This window comes from Clinocottus analis, unplaced genomic scaffold (genome assembly GCF_023055335.1).
Source record: "Clinocottus analis isolate CAN_PGR_092001 unplaced genomic scaffold, fCliAna1.0.p SCAF_18, whole genome shotgun sequence".
Classification (NCBI taxonomy): Eukaryota; Metazoa; Chordata; class Actinopteri; order Perciformes; family Cottidae; genus Clinocottus; species Clinocottus analis.
This window is the reverse complement of record NW_027175909.1, coordinates 12,627,030-12,651,537: the sequence shown is the minus strand read 5'-3', so window position 1 is coordinate 12,651,537 and position 24,508 is coordinate 12,627,030. Positions and strand designations below refer to the sequence as shown.

Below are 24,508 nucleotides of genomic sequence, written 5' to 3'. Positions count from 1 at the left end.
TTTTTCAGTCTCTCTTTCAAACCCTCAAACCAGAGCTGGAACAGTGGAAAGACTAACGCAGACTGTTTTGATGGGTTTTACTCGGTGAGTGCTGTCTGGCTAGTGTCTGGTAGCTTTGAGGAGCATATTAATTGGATTTTTGTGTTTGTACATCAAATATGATAATTTTCCAAATCCCTGCTGATTTCTTGTATCATATAGACTCGTTAACATCGCAAAAGAGGGAAAATGAGCGCGTCCACCTGGGTGACATGCTTCCATCCCAGCTGATCTGGAGCAGATAAATAAACCCCTGTGATACTGCAAAGTCATTTGCATTATTCCAATTGTGACCTTCCAACAAGAAACAAAAGCTAGATGTTCGTGGGTCTAAGTGTTGTGTTTTTTTTTGTCCAGCGGTAAAGTGTTGTTTAGTTTGGGACAGACAGTTTGCTCCTCTCAGCCTGTTGTGATCTATGTCTCAGATTGTCTGTAGCTCAGTGTTTATGTCTCTCTGTTTGTGTAAGTGTGTTAATATTTGTGTGTTGCCGGCGGTCTCGGCAGGGCCAAAAAGCATACCACATTGTGTCCAACCTTGAGCAAGGTCCTGTTTAATGTTTAGCATCCGTCTCGGACATAAACATCAAACTGTCGTCTCACAAAACAATATCTCCCTAAGATGCTCTAACTCTGTTGAGCCTGCGGCAGAATCAATACGTTGGACTATCAGTTAAAGTGATCGTGACATTATTTCACAGGATTGTTTCATTTAATTTGCTTTTATGAAAGCAAGAGATACATGAATTTAATCCATATTATGTGACAGTCACAAGTACAGCAATTCTAAATTCCTAGGTGCTATTTTTATTAAACCTTGGATTTGGATTTTCACAGCAATTGTTTGTGTACTTTTTGACAGACAGTCACTTCACAGGTATGTCAGTAATCTTCAAAGACATGTTGAAGATATTCACGTGTCTATGCAAAAGTTACATAAGGACTGGTAAGCGGTCTGACAATAAATAAGTTCTTGAGTGTAAAGCTTCAATATTTGGCTAAAACACTCAGTCAAATTACTTTAAGTTAAAAAAGCAAGAAGTTACATGTGTCCTGCCATTCTGCACAAAGAGACCTCATTATACTGGATGTGCAGAGGTTTGCTGAATACCAAACTCTGATTACTTTGCCAGGTGCTGAGATTTTTGGCTTCCCACAAACTTTCCACTCCAGTGCTCCATTTTGGGACAATGACATTTTGAGCTATTCCCCCATCTCCTACGCTCATTTTCAACAGCTTACACACACACACACACACACACACACACACACACACACACACACACACACAATGATGAAGCCACACGTAGATTGCGCTGCCACACTTCACCACTTTATGTTTCCGTTGAAGTTGAGTATTGATTAGGGAGCTAACTAGTTTTCTTTATTGTTCGTATATGTAACACAAGTTAACCTTTTGTTAAAATAGGCTTGTTTTTGTTGCAAAATGCTAGATGAAAATGTCTATACTGGTTTAATTTATGAATTAAGTATAAAGCTAGAGCTAGCAGGTTGGCTAGCTTAACCTTCGGACAGAACCAGGCTAGCTGTTTCCAGTCTTTAGCTAAGCTAGGCTACACGTTTGGAGGTTCCAGCTTCACACTTTTAGCACACTTGCATACAAGTATTAGAGTGGTATTGATCCTCTCATCAAACTCTTCTTAAATACGCACACTTTGTGAATCATCAAAATAATCCTTTAAATGAGCAACTAATCACTAGACTACTTTTGTCGAATGATGTAATGTTATCTTTTGGTTATGGTGAATAGAAAACCACTTCTTCCAAAAGGTGCGTGCCGTTCAGATCACCTACTTGGTGCACAGTCTTTGAACTCCACGTCATCGAGGGCGGCTCCTCCGCTGACGTCACTCGAGCGGATCCCCTCGAATATCACCTCAAAGTTCCTCAGCTGCCTCAGAGGGATCTCCGCTCGGTTCCATTTGTTCCCTTGATGCCCCGTCTTGTTCCACGCCTCCCACAAATTGCTCTCCGTCTGTGGAGGAGAGAGGCGTCGGTAACGGGGCGATGGCGTAGCGGCATTGGTTACGTCACTTCAACCGTAATCATGTCGTAGTCACGGTCATTAAAGTCTCATCAGCATAACGTCGTCGGAATAAGTTGCGTTGAGACCTGCTCTTCAGAGAGAGACCCTGCTCATCCGGAGTTATGTTAATGACTTTCTCTCATGCCACATATGGAGCATATTAAGAGGCAGGCCGACGTGAACCCCTCTGTAAGTCCTCTCTGTCTTTTCCCATGGTACACACCAGATACTAAATCATGACCAATACAGCTTTGAAACGGCGACTGTGACTTTGAAAAGGGGTTTAGCGGATGTACATTGTTGCGAGCCAGTATCTCGCCGGCGCTTTTTAAATGTGGTGTCAGGAGCACGAACGAGACATTTACAAAGTCGTATCACGTCACAGAGACACGGTTATGACACGAGAAAAAGAGGAACTGGTCCAATTGTTGCTGAAGCAGTAGAGCGACTGCAATGAATAGCCCAGGCTTTTCATTCGCTTCAATCACTGAACTCAACCGGCTTATATGAGACAGGCGCCTCAACGAGACAGGCCTTTAATTCCTTTCGCACAAAACTCTTGCCCTGCAAAGACGATACTGACAGAAATACTATAAAATTGTTTATTTAGACCAATGTGAATATTACTCGGGCTATCAAAATAATGTCATAATCATTTGTTCTAGCTCCAAGACTGTTTTAAGGTGCCCACAAACCGACATAAGCCATCTCTTCTTCCTCTTAAAACCCGCCTGCCTGTCTGCGACGAGTCGATCTGGCTTACCAACAAAGGGCTAAAACCCAAACAGACAAAAAGGTCAGGACACGTTTATTTTGTAGCCAGCCAACAACATGGTGCAGGACAAAGAGAAACTATTGTTTACGTCACTTAAAGTGTGGACAAAAGTAAAATAAATACATTTAATTATTTGGATTGATAGATCTCTGTTGTTTACTAATCCAGCAAACCTGAATGAATCATACTTTGGTGCTGTAGCGTGTCCATATCAACAAATGCTGCAATTTAAGACCTTCATATACCGTATTTGTCGGTAAAAGAGACTGTGCACAGCAGATTTTAACAAAATTACGGAGTTTCCATAACCAAGGGACACTGAATTTGAACCAATTCAGACAAATATTTGTTCAAAGATGCATTGAAGAAGGAGAAGAAAGAAAGATGATGTATTCCTCTCTGCAGCATTGGCAACAGTCAACAGCACTCAGATCAAAAGCATGAAGCGAAACACAACATTGTTCTTACCTCAACAAATCCCATAAAAGACCAAAACCAACAATGAATAAAATCTGATCTTGTGCAGCCGAAGCCGGATGGTATTCCTCTGTGCCAAAGAGCAGCATTGTTGTTTTAAAAACTATGAAACAATACAACAATGAGCCACACTGTTGCACTGGATGACAAGTTCCTGCATTGCCATGAACACTGTAGTTTATTCTGAGATGATCAGAAAATACTGCATGGTCATGCTGCTGCAAATCCTCACTAATGCTGTAAATGTGTAGTCAAACACTGGAAATAGTCCAGATAATCCAGACAAATGCACTATTTACCAAGTTCTAGTGACGTTTGCTCGGAATTAAAGCCGAGCTAGTATGTGTATCGGTGAATAACATGTAGCGCTAAACGCTTTAAAGGTGCTCGGAAGACTAGAAAAGCACGATACAAGTCCATTTCCCATTACTATTACCATTTAGGTGTACATGCCATGCTTCTGTAAGCACCCTGCCTGCTAGAGAGGACGTAATCAGGATTCAAGTGTCCTCATTGCGACTTGGATCTGAAGTGCATCCATTGTGTGGATATTTTTTTACGGCCCTTCTCGCTTGAGGTGATTGGAGTGATTGTTCAAGTCTTCCTCAGCGTCAGGTCAACACAGAGAAGCGCTGTCTGGTTAAACCACAGTGCGTTTAATAGGAGACAGTATAGATTTAACTACTTGCATCCTCCGGGAGGTTCACGAGGCCAATATTAAGACAGTTAGAACTCTGCAATTATTCATAACCACATCCTTGAGCGCGCGTCTTTTTAAAAAAGGTGACTGAGTGACTGCATGTCTGGAACGTCATTAATTCAGTTCGAGGACAGGGTCACATTAAAAAAAAAAAGTCTCAAACTTTTGTGGAACATTGCAGGTGAACTTAACACTCCGATCATATAAGACAGAGACAACTAACTTTACCTGAAGTGTCAAGATGTGGCTGGAGGCTTGACTGCAGTAAAAAGGGACTTGGTGTAATGTACTGGAGACCAGAGGACAAGCAATGTCATATCCTACTCTGCGGTTTGAAAGCCTATTAAAATGCACCCTTGGGTGAGGCATGCCCAGGCTGTCTCCTCTGCTTTACGCCAGTGGAGCCCCGGCTTCAAGTAATCTTGTTACTGTGAGAGCACAGCATAGATTATTAGGCAGCGTTACAGCAGGATTTATCCAGATTTATGTCGTGGAATATAGGCTCAATCCATAAAAGCAGCCTTAGAGCGACTGGCATGTGTAGCTCACACTTGACGTCTCTGAGGCGAATCAGTCGTTTATTCGATTAATTTGAAGGTTCGTTTCCTGCGATGGCAGTCGAGGCAATGCAACCACACTTTTTTCTTTCTTTTTTTTTCTCAAAGTGAAGAGTGGATATATACATTTGCATAATTTTACTTTACTTTTATTATCCCCCCCGGTGACAGTGCAGAGGCTGGAAAGAACAATGCAAAATGCAATCACAATAAAATGCTTATTTTATTGAAATCCCCTATATCATAACCATATACTGAATGTTTCACTAAGCCGAAATCCAATTTGTATTCATGTATTTTTCATTGTATGGAGCCGCTGGCAGCTGTTTCTCTGTCGGATCACCTTCAATTCAGAGTACATCCACTTATTGTGCTCAATCTCTGCTTAGTTAAGAGATGTTACAACACGAGTCTATAACCATATTGTTTATACGATAGAGCGACTCAACAACAACGCTTCACATCAAGAACCAGCTGAATTTATTATCTCCCTCATGCTATATTTCACCCGGGAAAAACATGCAGATTGTTTGGCTCACCATAATGACAGGCCACATTTTCACCCACTGCACCAGAGATAACTACACAAACGAGTAAGTAGCCATGTAGCATCAGTTTAAAGTAACTCCCTCATTAATCACGACATCAAAAAACATTTTCGGAAATATACATGAAAAGTGAAATAGTCCTTGCATTGAATGGGAAAGAACTAAAACAAACTCAAAAAAGAATGTTTAGGTAGTTTCACATTTCGTGAAATATGCATATCTTGAGTCTTTGTATGAGGCTAACACACAAACACCACATAAAACCACAACTTGTTGTTTTCACGCTTTATCCAAAGCTATGCCAGCCAGTTGCTGACCGTAGCTTTAAAGGCCTGCAAATGCATCCAAGAAGCATTGAAGATGATTGACACTCAGATCACACAGAGATGTTCTGCACTGAATACGGCCACGTTCTTTTAGCGGCGTGTGCGCGAATGTGTCCTGCTGAAGGACTGCCAGCTATTCAACTCATGCATGTGTGTGAGCACACACTTGTGCAGAGGTGAAGTGCTGCCGCAGTGCACGGGAACAATGCTCCGGCACTTTCTTTCTCCAAGTAGGGAGTATTATGGTATCCAATCATCACAGAACAAGTCAGACTATCGCTCCCGTCCAAAAGGCATAATCTGAATTCCAGAGTTCCCGCAAATATTGAATCCAAAATCGAGATATTTTCCGTTTCAAGCTTTCTGTTCTATTTAGAAAATAATCCCCAAAGCCAGAGACGCCAGTCCCTGTCACCTCCATCTGCACCTGACAATAAAGTCAAATCAAAAGCATGAAAATGCTCTCGACTCTCGGCTGGATCTCCTTGTATCACATGCAGTGCTGCATATGAGATGAATGCACAAAAATGTCACATCATTATCAGGCTGCAATTCACGCGGAGCTCCTGGCGTGCCCGGTCCACTCACTGATGGATAACAACTCAAGCAGTTCACGGGCTCGGTGATATAAATAGACAGGACTGTTGAGACTTCACAGAGGGAAACACTTGCCAGGTGAATATAATCCCCTCCCTCCCACTCTGCGCCTCGGCCCACTGAAGTCGACAGCGTCATTACCATAACTGCCTTTGTTCTTCAATCAACCTTTAAAAAAAGATGGCTCACGCCGTATCGACACTGTGCATGTGTGTGTATTTGCAGCCATGCCTGTGCAAATGTGTGTTCATGTTTGTCTTTATGTGGCCGTCTTGACACGAGGCAACATCGAGGCTATGAAAATGCTATAATGTTGTAAATTATAGCACAAAGCAATAATCTGTAAGTGCTAATGTCTATGAACCTTCTAGGTCACACATGCACTTAATATGATTTATGTTGCATGGGAGACTACAGGGACATGGAGCTGAACTGAAATATCGGTTCTCTCTCTCTCTGACACTCACACTGAACACAACTCAGGAAGCACACTCGATGTGTAAAATCATACACGGTGACCTCTGAACTCACGCTCTTCTCTGTCAGCGTCAGGCCGTGAGTGATTCCATCGTCTCATTTTCATGTGGAGAGCCAACCTTCTTTAAAAGGCCACATTTTACATTTTCCACCACAACGTGAGCAAGCGGGACATGTAAAATAGTCCACATGCATTCATCATCCCCCGTCTCTCACAGTGACACATAATCAATCAAACAGCCAGTGGGCTTGACTGAAAAACTGGGCAAATCCCCCCGAGATGAATTTCTAAGACCGCTGGTTGCCTATCTGCACCAGACTTCATTGTGCAATCAATACATACAGGGTGGTAGTATATGTATGATAGTTCTTTTCAAAACCGTATATCTACATCCACAGGTGCGAGGGTGAGTGTATAAGAAGTTTATGAGAGACATGGCACGAATATTTTTCTCAACATTTAATGGACATGTCTGTTGATATTCTCAATAAATAAAAATGTATCAGTGCTTTTGTCAGTTCTTTCTGACCCCATTGGTTCCAATTAACCCGAAACCTAACGGCATTTTCAGATTCCTGGCAGGCAGTTCTTGAGCGAATCACAACTCGAATCACAACTCTTCCATCACAAAAAACAACTAAATCTAAGCTTAAAATTCAGATCAAAATCTGTTTGTTCTGTATAACGCAATCTTGTAGAAAATATGTGTTCTCCCTTCTTTTTAGACATTGGTACAAATCTATTATTCAGCTTTAAAACGATTATTCTCTCAATCAGCTGGCCACTGATTTGCAAACATTGCTCGGACAAGAGAAATATTGCATTTGTTGGGGACTATTTTCATAGTCAAATACAGAATTTGACGATACAGGTGATGAAGACCTAAGAGTAGTTTTTGGTGAGATTTGTGGACAATAACAAAGACAATGTTCTACTCTTTATATCTATTGTCTAATGTTTACCGTCCTCAGTCACTTTGAACTGTATGGCATATATTTTCAAGAAGAAAAAATAAGACTTTCACTTTAACGCGCATTTATATTTAAAGTGCTGATGGGGCTAAAATAAAACACAAATTTGCATGATGATTTGGCAACGTGTTTTGAAAACGGTTCCTGCAGCGCCCACGAGGACACACAGGCAATCATGATTGTGCTGTGCATGTGGGAGGATGTGAGACACATTTTGCACACTTTTACCCACAATCACGCATAGAAAGAGGAATCTACTCTGGCACAAGTCCTGCTCCTTGACCTTGAGTCGTACCTGACCAAGTTAAATGAAGTTGAGATGACACGGCCCACAGGCTGGAGGGCACAGTGAATCAGAGCAGAATTTCAATGGCAGAAAAGATGCAAGCAGAAACCCTAATCCCTGGAAGTCAACCATGCATACACAAACTAGAAGGCTGCGCGCCAAACAAGCAAGACGCCTTGAGAACTGGCAGGGCTGGTGTGTGTGCCCAGATGGTGGTGGGTGGGTTGATGGGGGAGGCCTTGCCCGAAGGAGGGGGCCGCGACCCCCGTGACTCACCTCATCCTCCCACCACAGATAAAAATAAAAAATAAAACAAAGTGATTGACAGCCTCTGCTCTCTTTTTACCAAATGAATGGCACCAGTAGACAGCAGCGCTAATATGACATGATCACTGTCATCATTAATATGATTTAATATGATCTGGCTTTGGTAGCCACGCTTGATGGAAAGAGACAGGTCGGCAGGGTTCGTTTTATAAACTATCATGAGCTGACACCCGTTACATCCATCATTTCTAATCGTCGACTCGACTGCAGGTGGTTTACCTTGATCAGCAGGCGGATTGTTCCCGAGGCCACGTGGGAAATGTAGTACCAGAAGGAGAGCTTGCAGATGGCGCTCGACTCTTTCCAAGCAGAGCTCCTGATATGAGTCTTATCGCCTTTGAGTCCCACCGGGGTAGCCTCCAGATAGAAGAAATGACCTCAAGAGAACGAAGGAAAGAAGTGATGAAGGAGAAGGGCAGCGACGAGGGAGACGAGGCAAAGGGTAATTGATAACCATCTCTGTATGGGCGACTCTTACGGCCGGAGACAAATTACAGCACTGTCACTAACACTGTGGTCACGGAGTCAGAGCGGAGGCGGGGAATAGGTCGCTGAGTAATCACTGACACATCTGCTAATATCACGCTGCCTTTTCACACCCGGGGACCTTCTCAGTCGAGTTAAGCTCATAAAGAAATGAGAGAAAACTGATGGTCGAATGCCAAAAAAACGTGTCTTTCCATGTGGCAATTGTTTCCTACATCACTAATGATTTCAGAAAGCTTTTTTATCATTATAACTTTTACGACTGAACATGAACGTCACACAAGATTACCGTTCAAAGTTCTGAGAATCTTCATGAAGTCAAAGCTGATAGTTCATATGATTCACGGCCTGAATTATTTTACAGCACCAGTTATCTCCCCATTGTTATTGTTAGTGGCGGGGGCTGCCATCGCCGCTCTGGTTTCAGATGCTTCTCACGAGGCGTGCATGTAATGCACCGTTTCTGTTTTTAATGACATCTCATTGCTATCAGCCTCACTGTTTACCGTTCACTCGATTGGGGGAAGCGCCTCCATAAGTCCGGTGTGCAAATGCACATACGTGTTTATATATTCATGCGTATCTCATTTTGCCCTGCACACTGTATAATGGAATTACGGCCCTAGACGCCCTGCATCAATCACCTGAAGGCCCACCTGCCGTACATTGATTTAGTCATGAATTAAACATTGCGGAGAGCTACTGCAGCATTTCAGGTTTAACAAATAGGAATTAAAAAGTCGGCTCCGTTCCGTTCGCTCTGATTATACAACCACCCAGAAGTGGAGGACAGAAAGGAAATCCAAAGAGGAGGCTAGAACAGCAACTTCACTTGAATGAGACATTTTGAGGGTTTTTATGACTTTTAAATGAGTTGACGGTTTAAGTGCGTACCAACAACAAATTGTGAACACATACCACTTTCATCCATCAACGTGTGGTCATATGGAGGCCGTATGCTTTTCACAGATCCGGTCCCCAGCGTCCAATCAAAGTTATCGGCCAGGGAGCTCATCCAGCCACAGCGGCCGTTCTCAAAGGAGCAGGAAGTCCCACAATCCTTCTCATCAGTGCCGTCGCCACAGTCATCTGTGAAGTCACAGCTCTGCCCCGGAGCGAAACACCGGCCATTTTCACAAGGCAGGGAGCCTGAAGGACAGGAGCCTGCATATAAGACACACATGAAATAATCATTCAGACTGCTGTGAGGAAACAAACACGACCCGTCTATGGCCGTGTATGTTCCAGGATGTAAAGGAGTGTGTTTCCCAGCAAGGACTTGGTTCGTCAACATTGCGACAGGCGTTAACGTTTTATTGTCACGAGCGAGACTTAGAGGTCGGAGGTCAAGATTGTGAGGAGACAAGTACCTCTATTCATCTTCTAGCTGTAAGTTAGATGAAAGGACTGATGACACTTACATGCCTGCACGGCAAATGTCAAGCTGGTTAGCTTAGCTGAGCACAATGACTGAAAACAGGGTGAAACAGAGGGCTCTGTCCGAAGGTAGCACATTTACTGACACCTTTAAAGTTTAATCTGTAAATCCAGGCCAAGAAATAACAAGACATAAGATGTTAATCTGTGAGCGTGAGAGGTGCTGGTAGCTTGTGTTGTTACTTTTTTGACACAACCACCCAAATAGTTTTCCCTGTTTCCAGCCTTTATGCTAAAATGAGTTAGCCATGTGCATGTAGCTTCATATTTACCGTGCAGATTTACAGTTTTGACAAGAGAACAAATACGAATAGTTTCCGAAATGTTTAACTATTACTATTAATGGAAAATAGAAGAAAAAAAGTGTTCAGATTTTCTTTTATTGCTCCGTGTACTGTGAGCTTCACCAAACTTAACAGCACCCCGAGACTTCAGTATTAGCTTCAGAGCACAAGAAGTCAACTCAAGAGGGGAAGAGACCATCTGCATACAGCATCAGTGTCTCTTTAAGAAGCTTAAGAAGACAAGGAAGCATGGGGGACAAATCATTGTATCGTTGGGCTGTAATCTGCTTCTTTTGGCGCCAGGCATTCCAGCGGGGTCAGTGCTTAGGGTTTTTGGGGAGTGTTAGAAAGGGAGCTGAGGCGTGATGAAGAGGGGTGGTCCCTCTAAGTAAAGGAGAGAAAGGGGTATAAGTCTCTCCTAATTCTTTGTTCTTCTTCAGATGCATGGGACCAGAAGCAATGCGGCCCAACAAAAGGCACATGGGAAGCCAGGAAGCCACGGCTCCAGACTGTGAAGCCGGGCTGCCTCGCCACCTGATGTGCAGCATGCTCGTGGATTAATTTGAAGAAAAGTGAACGCCTGAAGCTAATAATCTGCCACATCTCTCACAACCGACTAAATCTCTTGAGATGTGCAGTTCTTCACTCTGATAGTACTCATTCGTTCCCATTGACTCGTGGCTCTGCAGTGCTACGTGTAATGTGAGCCACTCTCATCATATACAGTACGTCGGTTGGCATACTGCCCCCTGGTGCAAAGATGTGGCCGCAGATCAACTTTTTAATCAATTCTTACCTCTGGTATTAAACGTTTGACAGATAAAGTGACGGATGTTGTCCAATCGAGCCAACGAAAGGTGCCCGGCGATCAATATGTTATATTTCTATTGTATATTAAGGTTCATCATGTTCCTGGTCCCTGCCTGACTTTGTCTTGCTTCATGAAACACAGATTAAACAGTGACAGCATCGTAGTTTGTGGCGTTGCTTAGCATTCAAAGGTGCATCTAATATTCTGCTCACCTTACTTATGCAAGCAGAGGACAGAACATCAGAAAAACCTCTGAATGTAATGTAGTCACGTACAAGAACCGAAAAGAACCGCTTTTGTCATTTAGTCAGTCACTGCATATACTTCTACTTCACTGTATATACTTGTTATATACTGTATATGTACATCTATCTATCTATGAACATCTTTAAGCGCAATAATAAACCCATCGGTAGGATTCTTCATCAAAAGCTTAACATTATAAGCTTCGTAAAGGTAGATTTTATGGCAGGTTAGATTGTACAGCTGTATCCAATAAAGTTGCCACTAAGTGTAGGTGACTGTGACTGTGAGTAAATGTTCCTGAAGCCTTTCTTCAGACCTGACTGGACATTTACAGAAAGAACCTTGTGCACGATGATATGCAGGGAGAAGAGATTGCCAATGAAGCCTTAATTAATGACCATCGCGAGGGACATCTTTCCATTCCTCTTCTCGTGAATGTAATACATTGGCTCATCACTTTCATTATTAATGAGGTAGAGATTTATGCTGCCGGCCAGTTTATAAAGGCTGAGACTTGCAAGACGTTGATTTGTGACACTTTTTCAGATTTCCTTTTCATGCCGTTGGTAATCTCTGATCGTGAGACAGCACAGTGTTGGTCAAATTGTTTGCAGGTATCCTACACATGTTGTTAAAGCCAAGATAAACGTTTCCAGCCATACAAAAACGACAACACATGGTGGAATGTGTCTCACCAGTCCATCATATAATAAGTGACAGTATTATAGATTGAAGCAGTGGATGATAATCCCCCAGAGGCGCTTCAGTTTATAATTACAGTTCCTGCTGTCTGTGGTCTACGGTCTCTGCAGCGAGCAGCAGCTGAGGAGACGCTCCTCTCTCGCCTGGGATGAGCTTCACTGTCAGGGCAGCGGTGTAGCTCCATGTCCTCACCTTCAAGGAATACTTCTCCCACACACACACACACTCGCATCCCTTTCTATTTCTCAACCTTGTTATTCTGTTACATCTTTATGACAGGTACTCCCAGCTCCTTTACTAAATCTTAAGTCACTTGCGGTATAAGTAAGTGACTTGAGCTTGCCACTGCGTACACACACACACACACACACGCACACACACACGCACACGTACACACACACGCCTATATATCACTTGCACTTCTGTACAATGGAGGTGAATTCTATTTAACAGTAACATCTTTTTTAAAGGACCTTTCTAGGTACTCTGGATAATCCACGAAAAACAACATAGACAGTTTTCAGAGGGACTATTTGTTCAGTAGAAAGTAGTTCCGCGTATCCCAGTAAAGACTTTTGATTATTCAGAGTAAGACTGCTTTGTTTCAAAGACACACTGCTGCTTGTTCTGTTTGCAGCGTCACAAACAACACCGCGTTCCCTTCCACTGTGTTTAAGTGTTTCCCTTTTTTTCAGAAGACGCCGATATCGACATTCTGCTCGAGACAGAAAGATAATTTGAGCATCCTTTTGATCCTCCAGTCGTGGCGAAGGCGTCAAGCAGAGCAGAACGCAAAGATAATGAACAGCATTAACATGGAAGCATCATTAGCACGCAGACCTGCGATACATCTCAGCAAAGCCGCACTACTTCAGAGTTGCATGGTGACAGATTAATACCCTTACTCTATGGGGGTCTGGCTATCCACTGTCAGCACTCATACCGGCAAATGCAAAGAGACAACGAGACAGTGAAATGTGTACGAGAAATAGATCGTTGTGGAGAAAACCTGCTGGAAAGAAGATTTCTCCAGCTCGTCTCAAAAAGAAAAGGAGACTCTTGCAGATGTTTTTGAGAGCAGATGACTTTCTCTCTCCCCGACATCCAAGACACAAGAAAGGCAATAAAATGAATAGGCCAATTATAGCCTCAGTAACAATGGCAATAAATCAGCTCTTGTTCATTTCTCTATCGCCTCTTAAAGGGTTCCCTCTACAAGAATGTAGGATACAGACAAACTGGTAATGGATGACTAGTTACCAGGTCTGAGACAAAGGAATTGCTTTCCTAAGTCAGTGCTGAGACAGACGGTGACAAACGGGACCTGAGTACGTCAAACAAAGGTTTCAGAGTGTATTGTGTTGCTCCATGTTTACCAAGAGACAATTTCCAGGTGGTCTGACATGTTTTGGTCATGACTTTGTAGACTATAGCTGAATAAAATTCAGCTTCCTTTATAAAAAAGAAATTGCATGCTTTCCCGAAACTGCCAATTCTCTTCTTCCAAATGAAGATTCGGTTCTTGTATGTCAGGAGCCAATAATCCTCTTATTTTTCATTTAACAGCACACTATCAGAGCAAAAGTCATCAAATTTGCAATTATCCACATTTTAGTAACGCAATATCGTTCCTAAATCAGATAAATCATCTAATTCTGGCACATGGGGCTCCACAGCTGCGTTTTCCAACGGCTGTTAGTTATTTTTTACCATTTTGAAAAACTCTCACGTAGGAAAAACGTCTCTAAAGGGATTCAGTTGTACAGTTGTTTACTCTAAGCAAGAAGAAGACATCCCAGCACTTTCCTTGTCAACATGGAATTAAAAAGCTGTAATTGACTGCCTAGTTCTTTTTGGATCAATAATAAAAAGCAATGTCCCAACTACAATGGCCGTCACGGGCTCTGGTCCTTTGCAGAAAAATACTGGGCTCCTGTTAATGCTCCAGAACGAATGAGCCAGGCCGTTTACTCAAACTCTTGTTTTGCAGCGGGCAGTGCATTGTTGAGTCTTTGTCTGCACAGCCTAAAGGAATACTTCACGTCCAAAATAATTATTCCTTACCTGTGTTACCTCCATAGGAAACAAAGAATAAAAAAATGTCAAAAAGTTGTGAAAAATTAACGTAAATGCGACAAAACCATATTAAACCATCACGCATAACCCAAGATTCATGTCACAAGTTGCATTCTCACTACTTCCCAAACATATGCATCTTTGCTAAACAACAACATTCTTCATTCGCAGAGGAGGTGGATGTTTTTTTTCAATAATTCAAGGTAACAATTGAGAGTAATTGATATTAAACATGGTCATCTTGTGGTTGAAATGTTCCTTTAACTGCTCCTGTGAACTTTTGTACTTTAAACGGTGAGCTCACCATGGTTAGCTAGCAACAGTCTAAACATACAATCCTGTGTCTCATTTGGCTTTATAGGGCATCCCAGATCAACAACAGCTCTAACGAAAGAAGGAAAACACATTACCTCACGGTGGCTTAAAGGAAAAGAACCGGGGTCACCATAAGTTGTTGAATTCATCTTCTGGAGATTAAATAGCAAACCATTTAAAAGTTGTTGAGATACTTTAGTCCAAACCAAAGTGGTGGATCAAAGTGACATTGTGTTCTTGGAGAAGGAAGAACTATTTCCAAAGGCAATTCGAAGATACAGTAGGATTAAAGCAAATCAAATTTGGTTATAATGTGATGGATGAAAGTCCTGATAACAATATCAAACAGAAAAAGAAAAAAAAACTGCAGTTTTTTGACGATGTTTTGAGTTCAAGGGGGGTTCCTACAGGAGGTGGGAAAGTAGGAGGAACACAGCTGGAGCATCATGCATAAAACAATGGAGACAAAGTAGAGTGTATACCTGCAGGAGGCGGAGGAGTGTTGTCCCCCACTTCAGCTGAGAAAGCCAGCAGACACCCTGGAGAGAAAGTGATGTCATCCAGGCAGATGTCGCGATTCGGACTTCGGCCCACTCTGCCCTCGAATATGACCTGAAAGTCCGTTGTGTGGCTCAGCGGGATCTCCCTCAGCTGCCAGTAGTTGCCCTGATCTCCCGTCTGGTTCAATAAGAGATGAAGACGCCCTTCGCTTTTACTGAACACGCTCAGGGTCCCGATGCCGTCTCCAGACATGTGCAGGTAGAAACGCATCTGGGCCGAGAATGGAAAATGAGAAATATGTCAAAATAAAGCACTGATGTACAGAGTGTGCAGATGTGAACGATGCTTTTCGATTCGTTCTCAACGGTGGAGGAAGATTACATCATAGTTGATTCACACAGACACATATTTGAGGAACAATACAGCATGGCGTGAACATGTTGGAGTAGACACATTGTCCCTGGCTGCTTCACAGCTCGGCACTTTGACACTGCTTTCTTTTCCATTTTCTTTTTCACTTTCCTTTCTCTATAATAACTATTACTCCTCATGGCAGAATACGGAAAGAAATCAAAATGATGGACCTAGAAAGGTAATTAAGTTTTAATCTATATACTGGATCGAAGCACTTTTTCCTTTCAATCCTTGTCTTATTAACGGTCGGTGATGCTATTGTCTCCCTCCGTCACCCAGAACTGAGACAGTGATGTGTTTTATCGTCTCTCTCTACAAAGGGAGGCGCGGAACAGCGACAGCAGCACAACTACACCCTCCATCTCTGGGGAGAGGCTGCCCGTCCTTCTCCCCTTCTCACGTCTCCGCTGCCCGGCCCTCCCTTCACTTTAATTGGTGCCTTTTTGCCGACTGCGTGACTGATTGACAGGTCAGGAGTGGGATAAGACAGACCCGCCGCACAGCGCAAACTGAGCAGTCAATCAAGACATCGCTCCCGGTAAGGCATCGGGCTGACAGATGGGAGGACGCACACACACGCGCACACACACACGCACACACACACGCACACACTCAGTGAACAAGCACATGCACTCAATGTGTGATTGCTTGTTAAGTTGCAACACAATTTCCACTGCAAGCTTAAAGGAATATTTCAACATCTTCACACTAATTAGATTCCTTGCCGAGAGTAAGATGAGAGGATCGATGGCGCTCTCGTGTTATAAAAAACACGAGGCTCCAGCCAGGAGCTTATTTTCAGCTCTACGTAAAGATAACCCGTTATTAATTTTGTTTTTTTGTTTAATGGTCCAGGACATAAGCTCCCAGAAAACACAATACAGTTCAATTTAAAGTAAGAGGGTTTATCACCTTTGGACAGAAGCAGGCTGGCTGCTTCCTTAGCTAAGCTAGCTAACGTCTACTTCATATATTTAACAGACAGGCAAAGGAGCGTTATTGATCCTCTCATTCATTCCTTTAAAGAAACATATATGCCGAAACATGTTAAATTCAGCTCCTTGAGTACATTTTCTTATGGAAGAATACATTTAAGGTGAAATGAACAGAAATAGTAAGCCGGTCACCTTTTATTATTTACTAAAATGATATTTCAAATGTGGTTTGCAGCTGATTATCTCTGCTGCTAAGAACCCTTTAAAACATATAAATATATAATGTAATAAAACAAATATGCAACATCTTCAGAATGTACTTAAAACATGCCACACAGAAACCAAAGGGGAAAAATACTTTATTTGCCCTTTTAAAATGGAGCAAACTGCAGTAAACTTTCAAATTAGATTCACAGAACATGTTTTAGCATTCATGTCAGGGAAGCCACAGGAGTGCTAATGTTTTATTACATTTTCAGTATGTCTTTAACTTTTCCATCTATTCTGATCGTTATAGTTTTTGCATTTCCCTTTTACTACAGTAGGTGGTAATTGTTCAATTAAAAAGCTATATATTCTGCACACAACCTTTGTGCTCCGGGGAGCATCTGTGCAAAAATAAATCGTCACTATATCGATCTTTTGAGTGGTTGAACTCAAAATAATGGCATCATACTAACTTGTTTGCCAGTTTCGAGAAGTAAAAATAAGCATCACTCACTCGTTCGTCTTGTGGGTGCCTCACCTTGCACTGTGAGCTTCTCCGGCTCAGTAAGGGTCCTGATATCCGGGCGGCGTCTCTGACTGCCTGGGGGAAGGAGCTCTCCAGGTAGAGGTAGTGCCCTGAGCGGTTTCTGAAGGTGTGGTCACTCGACGGCCCGTTGCCAAATGTGGGGGTGCGTCCCGCTTTGATCAGCCAATCAAAGTCATCCTGTCTGCCCTGACGCCAGGAGCAGAGGTCAAACTCAAAGCTGCAGCGCCCACTGAAGGCCCCTGAAAGACAGCAATACAACGTTAAATCTATCCAGGCTGGCAATTACCCTGAAAATGGCTCTTTGGCAGGGCGCTGTCAGTCAGACGTGAGAGGAGGCCTCACTGCAGATGTGGGCGTCCTCGTCAGAGTTGTCCCCGCAGTGGTTGATGTAGTCGCACAAGTTGTCCTGAGGGATGCAGTGGCCATTGGCACAGGCGTACTGCTCAGGTGTGCACGGCTGGTCTGAAGGAAGAGGAGGGGAGCAGTGCAGGAAGCTCACGTCATCTATCACCACATCGCCCATGTAGCTGATCCCTCGCTTGGCCCTGAACACCACCTGGCCAAGTACAACAGAGCGAGTTTATATCGGACAGTATATCACATAAACATAATCGCGCAGATTTTTAGACACCCGAGTTGACGCTTTACATCATAAGTCGAGGTACTGGAACATAACAGCTGCTGTTCCTATGAGTGATGTTACTCTGCTGTCAGTTGATGAACCTCTCGGGGAGGGAGAAGAAAGGGCACGAGGACTCATAACTCCTCGGTGTGAAAAGGCCATTCCTACAGGCAGCTGCAGATTGAACCATCAGCGCAGAGCTCACTATGACAAAGTTTAACAGTTAAAATGTGCAAAAGGGGCGTGGTATTTGGTCAAAGAGCTGACACAGGACCTCGGTCCGTGTGGTCACACTGACCTGGAATAACCTCAGCAGACAGACAGCATGGAAGCTTTACGACTCTGATTACACACTCACAAGTTAAGACTCATTGGACTGAATTAGACTCAATCAATTCATTGGTCATCAAGTCTGTGCATACAATTTCGCCTGCCATGACAGAAATTAGGCCAATCATTGATGTGCTCACACGGCAACCTGAGAGGATATCTCTCAAACTAAAATGTCGATAATTATCATGTCCTGTGCATCATTGTAAAAGTGATATTGACTTTGTAAACATGTCAAGAGGGCTCCTCACTGTGAACTATTCATATCTCATACATATCCTTAAATTGCTTGTGCCAGATTTTGAAGAAATTTCCTCCAGGTATTCCTGAGTTATTGCATTCACGAGAATGTGATAGACGGACAACTCACAAAATGAATGCCACTGTCACGGCTCGACAGTAATAAAAGATTACAACTAACGAGACAGCAGTGAACATCTTTGTGGGGAACTAATATCACCCGATGCTCCAGCAGGATGCAGTATTATTGACTATTAAAATAGGAACAATACATTGCATTGAATCTGATAATGTTCCACATTTGAAATTTACACACCTGGAAGCTGTTAGATAACCCCAAGAACACTTCTCCTCGTCTCCATTTGTTTCCCTGGTTTCCGCTCTGAGACCAAACCTCATGAGTGACGTTCCCATACTTTAACAGCACCTGCAAATGAAGTGAGGATAACAGCCATGGTTACAATGATTACAATTCTCCGGATGGATACCGTATCTTTACTGCTCTTACTTGCAGCGATCCCACTGTGAATCCGCTCATGTGGTACCAGAAGACCAGGGTGCATTGCGGCCCAGTGGAGGAGATGGCAGGCGTCTGGAGGTCAGTGGCTTGACCGTAGCCGCCGTTTGAACTGTCTGAACACATGTACCAACCCTCTCGAGAGCCTCTATCAGAGGAAACACAGAAAGCACAGAACATCAGCGTTATGTTCCTACATTGTGAGGTTAGAGTCATTGTCACCTTTTTTGAGTACTGAGTATAGTTTAAGGTAAGTGCCGATTATTTCTCTGGATTGGACCCATTGTTGCCACGTCGATTATTGGTTTAAGTTCTTTTATCAAGTAAAAAAAGACATTATCTCGTTCCAGCCTCTCAATTTCAGCTTCACTTTGTACAAATTCTCCAAAGAGCTGTTGCTTGAATTGGGTTGAATAAGACCCAGCATCCCCTCTCCATTTCACTCATGACGTATCGATAACAGAGCGAGTCGCAGGAGCGAGGAAGGAGAGTTTCAGCTCGAGTGCCTGAGTGTCGAAAAGTACTGGTCAAAGTGCCAATTTCTGTTCTCACTGGTGATGCAGCAAAACACAGATAAGGACAATCGGGTTGGTCTACCCGCTACAGATGGGTCATGCCAGCTCAGCTCACAGTACATTTAGCTTTTAGTCAAGTTAGTAAATAGTCAGAACGCTTTACTTTCATTCTTTCACTTTTTTTCTTGAAATCTCATCCCTAATCTGTACTCGTCTACAGATTGGTCGAGTCTACTTAATGGTTAGTTATCTCTTCTGCAACTGTTACACAACTTTAGAGACATTTGATTTATTCCGTTTCACCATCCTACATTAATCTTTTATCGTTTGAAAAAGACCGTTGTTGCAGATAAACCTTGAAGATATTACTGTCACATTCATGCTTTTGGGGTGCTCACAGGGTGTGGTCATTAATAGGACGGTGGTACTGCTCTCCATCATGAATGCTCTCCCCTTGGTCAGGTGACCAGCGAAACGAGTGGATTGGGACCAAAGAGGAGTCGACGCTGTTCCAACCACAAGTGTCACCGCCTTCAAAATCACATCGTTCCTTCACTGGAGGAAGAGAAAAGTGAATAAGCACAAGAAGGAGGAGCAGGAAGCACAAGACACAGTAATGTGGAATTCTGACTGAAGGGAAGTATAAATATTTGACCACAGTTTTCTTCATCTGAGCCATCAGAACAATCCCGCCTGAAGTCGCACACTTTGCTGTTGGCGACACACTCCCCGTGCGTGCCACACACAAACTCTCCATCAGGGCAGCTGTGGGGCTGAACCGTGGGGGCCGCAGTGGTCACTGCTGGGGTCGTGGTGTTCGATGTGGGCAGCTCTCCTGGGGGGAAAAAGCATGTTTTAAACAATCAATAAGGAAACAAAGACATTGCCCTTAAAAGTTGAGATTTTCTGCTCCGGCAAAAATCATTTACCGTCATATGGCTCGCACTCCAGGAAGGAAAGGTCATCTATGGCAATGTCCCCATTAAAATCATCTCCCACTGTACCTTCGATCAAAATCTGAGAAAAGAGAAAATTAAAATAAACACACAACACAATATCGGTTAACGATTTAAAATGGTTTGTTAACTCTTTTTTAATCTATTTCCAGTAAGCATGTGCATATAAAAAAGACAAAGGACCACCATGAGAGTTTAGTTGTTTCTAATAACGTTGAAGTGTTTGAGTGTATTACTGCCTGCCAGTACGTGTTGCTACACTGATACACAGCAAATCAAGTTTTGTCAGCAGCTTTTCAGTGCAATAAATAATTAGCTCAGAGATGATTGCTTCAGATGTGTTGTATCAACAGCCACCAGCTCTGTTGACTCTGCGCCAAGAAGTGGAACGTATCATTTTGGAATTTTGAACGGCGCGAGTCTGATGTTGGCTTTCAAAGACAACAGCTTCAACCTCAAAAATGCCAAAAATGTTTTCGGCCGATAATGTTGCAGTGACCCACGTGTGCATTGCCGAATAAACAAGGAACGCCTGTTAAATGTTTATTTGACGCACTAGTAGGTTTTAGAAAGTCACTTTAGCATGATTTAAGCAGGAGAGTTTCGCAAACATGCTTTGACATATTTTTCCAATAATAAGCCGTTTCCACTTGCTCCCTTGGAAAACAGCTTGGGAAACAATTTAGTTAACTTTAATGCTGCAAAGCTCATTGTTGTTTTTTCACATGCACCTTTTGTCCATTAGATGTGATTACAATGGTCCTATTAAATCTCAAATGCAGGAGTGAATTGGTACAATTAAACTTGCTATCAAATCAAGATATTTTGTGGCAACATACCCACTGATGGAGCAGGCTGACTGAGTTTAATTCATTAGTGTCTCTTCTATTTTTCACTTTGACCCTTTCTGCAGTCAATTAGCTTGACTAACAGAGCTCCTGTTTTCAAGGCTAAACGGAGAAAAAACCTCTAACTGCCTGGCGGGTTTTACTCACTCATGAGTAATGGCAGCAGAACATCCATCTTGGAGGGATGAATGTCGAGTAGTGAAGCTATTAAATACATCATCATGCAAAGCTGTAGCGCACTCTTAACCGCAGGCTCTTGGCTTCATTGCTGCCCGCTGGGGGACTGTGTTTACCTGTCGCTCATGTCTACATGCCTGCCTTTGATTACACAAGACAAGAGGAAGGATTGCAAATGATTTAAAGCAAGATGTGATGTGACTCTAAGTGGTATTATACATATAAACTACCCAACAGTATACAATTAAATTAAAACTAGCTCCATTTTAACTGGCTACAACATTAAAATACTTCTGTTAGCATTAGCAAAAGTCTTTTCCACCTAAATTAGTACGCATGTACAGATTTCTCTTCATGATAAAAACCGCTAAAAATAGTCAAGTTAATTTTCCATTGCCAGTAGATGAGGATGCCTTTCTGTTTTTTTTCTGGTGAGTCATGTTTGACATCACAAATGTGCCAGAAAACAGGGTTTCTTAACAGTAAACATGTTTCGCTAGGTTACTTTCTTTCTTTATATCCTCTCAAACCAGAGTTGGTGATTGTTGGAAGAGTAGAAAGATAAAATGTGTTTCGACGCTCAGTGAGGTACAAATTACTGTTGTTTGAATAGAGTCTGATGTCTTTAAGTATGTTTTATATGTAAATAACCAAATCCAAATGTCTAAATCAATGCAATTGTATTTATCATATACTGTTTTCACGCTTGTCACATAAAATCACGGTGGAATTGGATCCAATAAATATCTGAGACTACTGCCGAGTCATTTGAATGAATTGTTACCGTTCTCAGCAAAGGTGTTAGTGAGTGGATGTTTTTTTGTCCAGCGGTAAAGGATTTTTTTTAAGGAATGCAAGGGTGTCGAAGGCCTATCTGAAGCATATTCTGTCTTTCTGAACACACTCAATGAGCCCGAAGCCTCAAAAACAGATTAAAAGACATTGTATTCCCCATTTGGGATGAGCTTCTGGCGCGAGAGTCACCTGGAAAGGCCGAGCGCTGGTGAGGTAGAGAGTCTTCCTGTGCCAGAGGTTTCCTTGTGTACCGTATCGTACCCAGAGCATATGCCCACGGCCGTAAGTGGTGGTCCTGAGGTACACTGCCAAGCAGAACACGTGGGAGCCGAACATGTGGTAATGGAAGCGGAAAACACAGCGGGACCTGGACGTGTCCATGCCGCCGTGGTGGGTGGGTTGGAAGACTCTGCTGAGCAACACAGCGGTGTCTTTGAACTCCTGGGGCGCCGAGGACTCGATGTAGAGGTAGTGTCCGAAGCGGGTGCCCAGCGTGTGGTCCCTCCACGGCCCCGTGTTCATGGTCGGAGTGGGGCCTTGGATGTGGGTCCAGTCGAAAACATCTCCTCTGTGATCTTGTTTCCAGCTGCACAGCCCGTGTTCAAAGTTGCACTGCAGTTCAGGAGCTGTGAGCCAACGCAGGAAATGAACGTGGGAAATATTATACTTTCTCTTTTTTTTTTCTCTCACAACTATGATTACATTAGCTTAAGCTTGTACAAACTAAGCATATCATTTTGTCTGGTAAACTCACTTCTTTTGAATTCCACTGATTCTTTTAACAATCTTGTAGTTTTAAGCCCCGCAAGTGGTGCACTTGAGGCAGTTTATTTTGTTGTGGAGCCACAAAACATTTACTTTAGTTTAATATATTCAGTGGTACTCAACACTTGATGTGTAAAATCGGTGGAGTTCTACTTTCGTAAAGGATCTGTGTAATTCCTTCAACACTGAATAGTTGTAACCAAGAGAGACACTCACAACATCCCTCCTCGTCAGATTCATCCCCACAGTCATCCACAAGGTCACAGAGCTGCAAGTGCTCCACACACGCCTTCGTACGCACGCAGTGGAAATGAGTGCGCGTGGGGCACTCCGCCACTGCAGGGGGCATTGAACAGTTCTTGAAGGAGATGTCGTCCAGGCCGGAGGCCCCATAGAACACGCCGAGGCTGATCTTAGCCAAAGCGATCTGGAAGGGCTGGGTGATGCGTCCCAGCTGCACGGTGACCTGGTTCCAATGGGTTCCCTGGTCATAAAAAGTCCTCCATATGACCGTTCTGTTTTGGTCCCCATTCATTCGGAGGTACATGTCTGCAGCTCCCGCGGAGAAACCCGAGTTATAATGCCTGAGGGAGATGAGGAGGAGATGGAAGGCAAAATGTTCAATAATATTCATGTGTGCATTTTGTGGCTTTATACTTTTGAAATGATTCTCTCAAACCAGATACTGTAAATCACAGATTCCTTATTATACATGAGGGCTTTTGATTACTATGCAGGAAACAAAATGAAATGTATAAACCTCCAGCCCTCCCCTGCCAAGAGTATCCCTCCAATCATCCAGTGGAAAAAATAAAATCTGTCATTTGGCGGGCCACAAAGCTGTCAAAACATGATAGATTTGGATGTGGATCTTCTCATTGTGTTTGACTGTGAAGTAAGAGATGCTGAGAGAGCAGAGCTGAGACAGGTGAAATCATGGGAGGGGGAAACGGAAAAAGATCAAGAAAAAAACAAAGGAAGAAAGACAGCAAGCGGGAAAAAAAAGTCTGAAATTCCAGGTGGATCTACATAGTCTAGCTATGATGACGAGTCACGTTGAACTACTTCATAGAGTGGAGAAGGAAGAGACACTGTGATCCTCACCAGAAGCTCATGGTACACCCGGATCCAGATTGTTTGAACCAGGGTCCCCTGAGAATGGCAGATGGATAAAGACTGCTACTGTTCTTCAATATATACATGTAGTGTCCTGCAGGGAGTGAGACAACAATTACTATTCAAACCATATCAGTGTCTACTTTATTAATTCACACACACACACACACACACATTGTGGCTAACAACTTGTTTCGCCAGACAGTGAATCACCTTTGAAAAAGTTTGAAACAGCGGACAGACTATTTGACTTTAATGCCTTTGCTCATTATTGTTGGTGCCAGATGGGTCAATTTCATCCCCTCAGATATATCTCACCCTCTACGATTGTAGTGCACGCCAATGTCTACTGAGTATATTAAGACTTATGAGATAGAGAAAACATATCCTGTCGACTGCAGGCGCCATACCAACAAAGTCCTGTTGATGACATCGGTCTGAGGGCAACAGCGAGGCTCATTTGTTAACCGCCAGGCTGCAAATGCACAAATGGCTGCTCGGTGCAGCAGTGATACACAGCGGGCCTTTTCATTTCACACAG

At 43.0% G+C, this 24,508-nt stretch overlaps 1 protein-coding gene across 1 annotated transcript in view; it reads right to left on the bottom strand.

The window, feature by feature from the left end:
- The window catches only part of malrd1 (MAM and LDL receptor class A domain containing 1), a 45,424-nt gene that overhangs the window by 12,099 nt on the left and 8,817 nt on the right, over nt 1-24,508 (bottom strand). Inside the window, exons 8-21 of the mRNA XM_068582172.1 lie at nt 23,956-24,061; nt 23,068-23,435; nt 22,276-22,712; nt 20,240-20,327; nt 19,966-20,145; nt 19,709-19,865; nt 18,787-18,943; nt 18,595-18,705; nt 17,429-17,642; nt 17,078-17,325; nt 14,965-15,253; nt 9,530-9,775; nt 8,345-8,502; nt 1,852-2,032 (exon numbers count right to left, since the gene is read on the bottom strand). Of these exons, the coding sequence (XP_068438273.1) occupies nt 1,852-2,032; nt 8,345-8,502; nt 9,530-9,775; nt 14,965-15,253; nt 17,078-17,325; nt 17,429-17,642; nt 18,595-18,705; nt 18,787-18,943; nt 19,709-19,865; nt 19,966-20,145; nt 20,240-20,327; nt 22,276-22,712; nt 23,068-23,435; nt 23,956-24,061 (2,940 nt within the window). The remainder of the gene's footprint in view (nt 1-1,851; nt 2,033-8,344; nt 8,503-9,529; nt 9,776-14,964; nt 15,254-17,077; nt 17,326-17,428; nt 17,643-18,594; nt 18,706-18,786; nt 18,944-19,708; nt 19,866-19,965; nt 20,146-20,239; nt 20,328-22,275; nt 22,713-23,067; nt 23,436-23,955; nt 24,062-24,508) is intronic.